The following is a 7,252-nucleotide window of genomic DNA, read 5'->3' on the forward strand; positions in this document are numbered from 1 at the left end:
AAGCCGTCATTGGCGTAGGTTATTGCTACATTGATGCGCTGTGTTGCCTTGGATGCAAAACTTTTGAAAATTGTTTCAATTTTGTTTTTCATTGTTGCAAGTTGTCTTACTAAAATAATGAAACACAAAATGGTATGGTGATTATAAGCTGATTCCTTCCCCAATCTTTTGAATTATTTGGTTTGCTTGTGACCTCATGAATAATGAATGAAATAAAGAATGCACTAGAATATTCTGATTGTACTTAAGCTCCTTGTGCCAATTTCAACCTTGAGTAAACTACTTTTAAAATTGCACGTACATTTAGCAAGCACAACAATGCCCGATATGGTCCTTAGGAAGCTTGGTTTACAATAGATTTGTAGTTTGGTGTATGAATGGGAAAAGTTATGAAGGCTTATCTGGCTTAACTTTGGGCAAAAAAATGTACTTGTTAAATACTGTACAACACAATTCTGGCTCAGGACCCAACATACAATGTATGTACAGGGGTATTCAACACAATGCACAGATTTTGGGTTTTAACAACAATTTCTTCGATTTAAGTTCAAAGTCACTGACATGATACTTGGTCTAATGCTTAAAAGATACTGGAGTCAGCAATAGCACAATTTAATAATATTTATTAAATTCGCCATTGCCCTATGGCTGCCTCAAGTGTTTAAAGATTCAGACTGCTGGGGCGTATTATTCTTTTGTTAGCCCTTGAGTGTAAGGTCACAAATTTTTGTTTCCACTGTTTGAGTTATCAGAACTTTGTGGTCTAAGCTGACATGGGGCAAGGAATGCGACAGCAAAGGATAATATTTTTGTTATCAAATGATGATGCAATTGCTATTTCATAGGCTTATTAGAAAATGACTGAAATTCCATACCTTCTTCACACATCTCAAACGTTTACTGTCTTTACTGGGCATTGGTTAAGTACTAGCTCATGCATACTAAATAACTCCGATACAAGTGCACTTTTGGAAACATGTTTCCAAGCGCACTTGCCTTTCTGACTTTTTTATAAATGCGGACTCTTGTCTCTGACCTGGACAGTTGTAACTATATTTGATTAGCTGGGATAAGGATAAATGAAGGGGTTCTTTTCAAATGAAACTGTGGTGCTACAGTGTATGTTAGTGGAAAGTATAATACTAAGGCTTGGTTTTATCAGATGAGTTAATCCATTCACCTCTGTTGCAATTAACCCCAATGACAAGTAAAAAATCATCTGGCATTGGAGCCATCAGTAAAATCTCTACATGTAAGGCTCACTCCGAGCTCTTAATGGCTGAAAGGAGCTACAATGTATGTCACGTTATTTTAGGGTGTTTAGGAGAAATCTTAAGTTAATCACAAGTCCAAAACTCAATAACGATTCTGAGCAAAAACTACCATTTGCAATACTGTTTCATTCTACTTTTCGGGCACTTTCAGTCTTTGGGTGTCATGAAATTACATCATTTTGCATGTTGTTACAGTGTACTGTTTTTGGAAAAATAATTATGGTAGATGATCACATGAATTAAAGACATCAGTTACAATAATAATAAATTATTATTATAGAGAGCTTTAGATTTCAGGAGGAGAACGACTACGAGTACGGGATTTTCTCATAGAACAACAGTGAGCGCACGCAAGCCAGCGTCATTTTGGCGGGAAAAACGTGACACAGTTGTCATTTTAGTGCAAGTTTTTGAAAAAATGTCGTCATCTCAAAACAAGTCCCCAACGGGGTAGCAGTTTGGCATTTCTCAATCAGGAAACGGCTCAGTTACCAGCAATACAGTAAGAATAAGATTAATCGTCCAGGTTATAAATTTTCGAAGTATTTTTGCGAAGAACGGGCCGTCAAATCTCGTACACATTCTCGTCCTTGTCCTAGAATCTAAAAGCCCCTATTATCAAGTGTGTTTTATGTTACTAAATTGCTGATAAAAATATTTCTTTGCTATGTTGAAAGCAGGCTATGGTTGCTTGCTATCCTGGCCAAGGAACTGGGTATAAGAGACATGTGGATAATCCTAGTCAAGATGGCCGATGTATAACAACACTATATTATCTTAACCCTGGATGGTCAGAAGAGGTTGGTACAAAAGTTTGTTGTGTCTTACTAGTGACTTCATTGTGTGACATTTGAAAACAAATATTGATGTGGTTACTGATACTTTGTTTACATTTCTTGCTCCATTAGCATTAAAAGCCATCAGCCAAAAAATAATTACTGAATATTGAAAGTCTGTTGCATAATAAGCTATCTCTGAAAGTTTTAGCACAATTTACCAGATGGCTGATAACTGGCTCGTCATTAAAGCCAAAAGGCTTAAAATTAGAAATTTGACTAAGTTAGACACGTTCTTTTACCTTGAAGTCAATTTGTGAATACGTAGCTTGATGCCTTCTATCAGGAAACTTGTATATTAATGAGACAAAATGTAAACAGTGACATCAGCAAAGATATGCCTATAGTTACTGCCAAATCATTGTTTCCTAGGCATTCTGTACAAGACATACTGTTTTAATATTGTTGTTGTTATTCTTCTTCTTATCATCATCATCATCATCATTATCATTATTAATAATATTATTACCATACTTTCTTTTTGTGCGATCACTTGCAAAGCCCATCCTTCAACTAATGTTTATGTGATGTTTTACAGAAAGGAGGTATATTAAAATTGTATCCTGGTGGTGGAGAGCAAGCGGTTCGTATTTTGCCCATTCTGGACAGGTTGTTACTGTTCTGGTCAGATCGCAGGAATCCTCATGAAGTCGAACCATCCCATGATGTCAGGTGGGTTGATGTGTGATGATTTTCGATTATTATCAAAAAGGCAACTTCCTCTTCCAAAGATATTCTGAGATTTTGTTTGGGAAAGTCTGCTTTGAGTGTGTACATGTAGTAAAAGTCAGCAAAATCTGAGTGAGTAATTTTTGTCGTCTGTCTGAACGAGTGAGGCAGATGGGCCACGTCCTTTCATGACATTAACTCATTCACTGACCTCAGCTGCCTCAGGAGTAAAATTGTCTGGAATTAGACAGAGTAAAATCTGTTAAGTCTAAAGCCGGTGATACACGGTTCAACATTTATTGATTGATCAACAAATGTTGCAGCTGCTACTCCGAACAACACATGGCTATCTGCAACCTTTCCCACATCTAGGTACGATGGAAAGCCGCAAGTATCTGGAACGAAAATTCATCTTCCAAATTGGCACCCTTAATCCCCACGGTATTTACACGGCTTTTCATTTAACTAATGTATTCCTATTTTTCACGTTGCCATGTTACCACCAATAGTGTAGCTCCTACTCAGCTATAAAAACTACACAACCCATAATTCTTCAATTCACTCTGACGAAGGGCTGACGCTCAAAACGTCAGCTTTTAGAATCCCTGTATGGTGGTCAGTTTACATTATCAACCAAATTTTTGTGTAATACTTCCCCACCGACACAGCACCACAGTTTCTTTAGAAACTACCGTCTTTATTCATTTGTTGTTCAACAAATGTTGAACAGTGTGTCATGCCATGTTGATTGTTGAGATTTGCCATTCAACACGTTGAGCGTTGTTGAACGATGTTGAACGAAAATAGAGATCAGCTCTATTCCGTTCAACACTTCTGTGCAACATGTCTGTGGTTCAACATTTGTTGAGCAACAAATGTTGCAGGATGCTGAACCGTGTGTCATCGGCTTAACTCCCAGGAGTCAGTTTTTGACTGGTTTACCTGTTCACTCCTTAGGTGCAACAGGACGCCCCAACTTGACAAGTAAAATTGTCTAGCATTAGACAGAGTCAATTCTGTTACCGTAGTTTTTCGGTTAATAAGGCACAGCATTTTTTCTCAAAGAAATTGTAGCCGAGTATCTTCTTCATGGTTCTTCGATCCTTTGCCGCCATCTTGTATGTTAAACTCGTCCCAGTCTTCCCCATGCTGCGATTCCAAAATGGTGGCCTTACATCAATGTTCATGATGATGGCCTTCAATTCTTAGCGTTATACAACAAAAACACCTGCAAGAAAGTACTCTAATAACAGCAGGATTTAAAGGTTTTTCTCTAAATTCTAGTTGAATTTCCTAATCTGCCATTGTTCTTGACTTTACCGTACAATCTTCAGTTGAGACAGCGAAACTAGTGATGAGTCATGTCATCGAGTTTGAAAGTTAAAGGTGTGTCTTGTATTCGAAAAACTACGGTAAGTCTCACTCCCAGAGACAATGGGTTAATGTAAATTCATTATGATTTTCTTTTTTTGGTGACACTTTCAAATGACTGGAACCATAGAGCTCTGTAATCTTAAATAATTATTGTTCAAGTCCACTACACTTTGCAACTAGTCAAGAAACAGTTTCTTCATTTCAAATGGATTCATTGATGCTTTTTGATTTTTGTAGCATTGACATGAACATTTTTGTGGAACTCTTTGAATGTAATTTTTTTTTGACATTGTTCTTAACTCTTTCTTTTAGATATGCCATCACACTTTGGTACTTTGACAAGAATGAAAGAGCCTTGTTCAAAGGTGCATACATATATATATTTTTTAAATTGGCAGTTAAGGCTTGTTCAAATGAGTGACGCAATGATAGCGCAAGCACCGATGCAAGAAATTAAAGAATTTCCATTTGCTTGCGTTTGCATTTCTTACATGTGAACAATTGTAGGACAAACGCTAACGCATTAACAAAAGGTGAAAGAAACTTGTTCCATGCTTCTAGTGTTGACTTCCTCCGCCCTCTTGGGATACTCAATTGCGTATGCGTATTTCAATGCACTTGCATTTGCATTTAACGTGCGAACTTCCTTGCACTTGCATTTGCGTTTGCGTCGCTCATGTGAACCAGCCCTTAGAGATTGCCCATCTCAATTATGCAGATACATTTGGCAGTTTGTACAAAGTAGTTCTTACATTTTGTGTTTCCTGTGCTTAGAGAAGCAAGAGGCCTTAAGGAAGCAAGAATCAAAGGGCAAGGCAAAGGTAAACAGCGATTTGTTGCTAAACCCTTTGCCGCCAAAAACAGCCATTTAATAATAATAATAATAATAATAATAATAATAATAATAATAATAATAATAATAAGTCGTTATATAATGAGGGTGAACACTGATTGCTAGTAACCCAGTTGTTTGCATAGTGGCCCTCAAATGAATGAAACAAAGCAATACAAATGAACATAACAGAGTTAAGAATCCCAACTGGTGGGAGGCAAACCAGTTGGCTATTTACAAGCGCAGCCAAGGAGTTGAGCTGGGCAACACTCAGAACAACTCCAGGTGGTGGTCATTTTAGGACTCATTATCCTGGAACTCAAGTCCAGCAGCCTAACCATTCGGCTATGCTGTCTCCCAGTTACAGTTTCTACTCTACCTACAAGTAATGCTGGACGATTTTTCTCATCAGTGGGATCCCCGTAGTTACCGAAATAATGCGTTGTCTCCTTTAGGGTTGTTTTCTTATAAAATTAACCCCTTAACTCTTCTGCCGTGAAGAACCAAGTTTCTTGTGAAAACTTCAACTCACTTTTTTGAGGAAAAAAAAACAGGTTGGCATGCTTAGCAGCCCAGTGGTTAGGTTGCCTTGAGATCAAGAGATACCAGGTTCAAGATTTGTTCTGACAGCTCGTTGAATTAGAGCTTGGTTACTCTTGGTTCATCTTTTCTGCTCCACTTGTAAATAGCCAGTTGGTTTACATTCTTAAAGTTCAATGTTGTTGTTATTGTTTTGTTCTGTGTGCGGCCTGAAAAGCCTGTATGGGCAATTAAGTCAGTTAAGTAATGTAATTTGGGTGGATGGAAGTAAGAATTGCCAAGTATCTTTTTTCCTTAATTTGGAAAAGATGTCTTCCTTTTCATGAAAATAAGGAAATTCTGATACCCACAAGGCACTAGAAACTTTTGTGGAGCTCTGGCCTCTTGCTATAATTATTTTATAACAAAAACTGTAGGAATTAAAGATGATAGCCTCTAAACCTTAAATCACATTTCTTGATGTGGTACTCAGCCTGGAGGTTTTTCTACGTGACATTCACGAAAGACGAAGTCTTATCACTGAGTACAATGCGCAACCAGGCAGTCATGCTTCTCTAAGGCAAAGCTGATTACTACATTGTGTGAATAAGGGATTAACCGGGTCAGAGAGATTTTAAATAACCTTTCCATAATCACGTTACCCTCTGAGCGACAATCTGCAACCTTTGTCGCTTTAAAAGTAGTTGAAAGACGTAATTATTTGCCTATTTGTTAATTCAGAGAAATGACGTCTGTTTTTTTGTTTGTTTTGTTGTTTGTTTTAAATAGGAGAATGGCAATCAAGAAGATGAGAAAAGAAAAGCAGAATAAACTGACAGATTGTACAGAATATATTTTATGCTTCATTTTCTAGCAGCTTTGCCCATCTTCAAAACATGCAGGAGTCTGATCACAGATTTTGAAGATCAAACCTGCTGGATAAGGCTCAAAAGGGTCTCCGATCCAACCTCAATGAGCTTTGAAGCATTAGTCATAGTGGGGAATGAAGCGTTGACAGTGGCTGAATTAAGCAAGCATCGCCTTAAAATATAATTTTCTGCCACCGTAAGAAATTTGAAAATATTCTTTTGCCTTTACACAACACAAGATAGGCTAAGAACTGTATCTGATAACTTGGTTGGGGCAAATGGCTTGGAAGTCAGTAACAGTATTATAATTGAGGTAGAACATTTTCACTGTTGAACGCTAAGTCGTCCTCTCGTCAAAACCATAAATAATTTTGTTGCTTAATGCTGTTGTCTTGCAGTGTAAGGCAAAGAATTGTATGATGATTATGTGGCTCATTTAACCAATAATATTGTTATGTCGCGCTGCCTTTGCTATAGCCGTTATCATTGCTTAGACTCCCTGTTGTGAAATATTTGGGCTTAACTCGAATAAAGAGAAGTCAGTGGTCGACTTTTCAGAATTGTGCAAACAAGAAGTTTTGCATATGGATTAGAGTGATGTCTGTCATTCCAGCCATACAAACCTCTCTCAATTACATTTTTTTTTTCAAGGTTTCTAGTGTTATTGCACTAGATGCGGCTGCACTCAGGTTATTTTGCAAACTTGGCAATCTATCGCTGCTCTTTTCAGGGCCACAGTTAATACTAATTAACAATTATTCCATGAGCGCGCGTTGGATATGAGATGTAAATAGCCATAACCAGTCTCGTATCCAACAAGCGCGAATGAAATATATTTTTTATTAAATTCCTTAAATTCCAAAAGTTTGGAAGTACGAA

The 7,252-nt window shown here is 37.4% G+C and overlaps 1 protein-coding gene and 1 long non-coding RNA gene across 12 annotated transcripts in view; one reads left to right on the forward strand and one right to left on the reverse strand.

Annotated features, from left to right (window-relative positions):
* Window positions 1-6,945, forward strand: part of LOC138049295 (prolyl hydroxylase EGLN3-like) — a 27,714-nt gene extending 20,769 nt beyond the window's left edge. For 7 of the 11 annotated variants that reach the window (XM_068895511.1, XM_068895504.1, XM_068895506.1 and 4 more), the window contains 5 exons: window positions 1,952-2,074; window positions 2,649-2,782; window positions 4,466-4,518; window positions 4,928-4,974; window positions 6,294-6,945. In XM_068895511.1, coding sequence (XP_068751612.1) covers window positions 1,952-2,074; window positions 2,649-2,782; window positions 4,466-4,518; window positions 4,928-4,974; window positions 6,294-6,335 — 399 coding nt within the window. In that variant the 3' untranslated portion in view covers window positions 6,336-6,945. The remainder of the gene's footprint in view (window positions 1-1,951; window positions 2,075-2,648; window positions 2,783-4,465; window positions 4,519-4,927; window positions 4,975-6,293) is intronic. The other 4 variants (XM_068895513.1, XM_068895514.1, XM_068895505.1 and 1 more) reach the window with 1 other exon arrangement.
* The window catches only part of LOC138049298 (uncharacterized), a 3,068-nt gene continuing 2,107 nt past the window's right edge, over window positions 6,292-7,252 (reverse strand). Inside the window, exon 2 of the long non-coding RNA XR_011132326.1 lies at window positions 6,292-7,252. This exon is cut by the window's right edge and continues 1,808 nt beyond it. This is a non-coding gene — a long non-coding RNA (uncharacterized lncRNA).

This window comes from Montipora capricornis, chromosome 5 (genome assembly GCF_036669925.1).
Source record: "Montipora capricornis isolate CH-2021 chromosome 5, ASM3666992v2, whole genome shotgun sequence".
NCBI lineage: Eukaryota > Metazoa > Cnidaria > Anthozoa > Scleractinia > Acroporidae > Montipora > Montipora capricornis.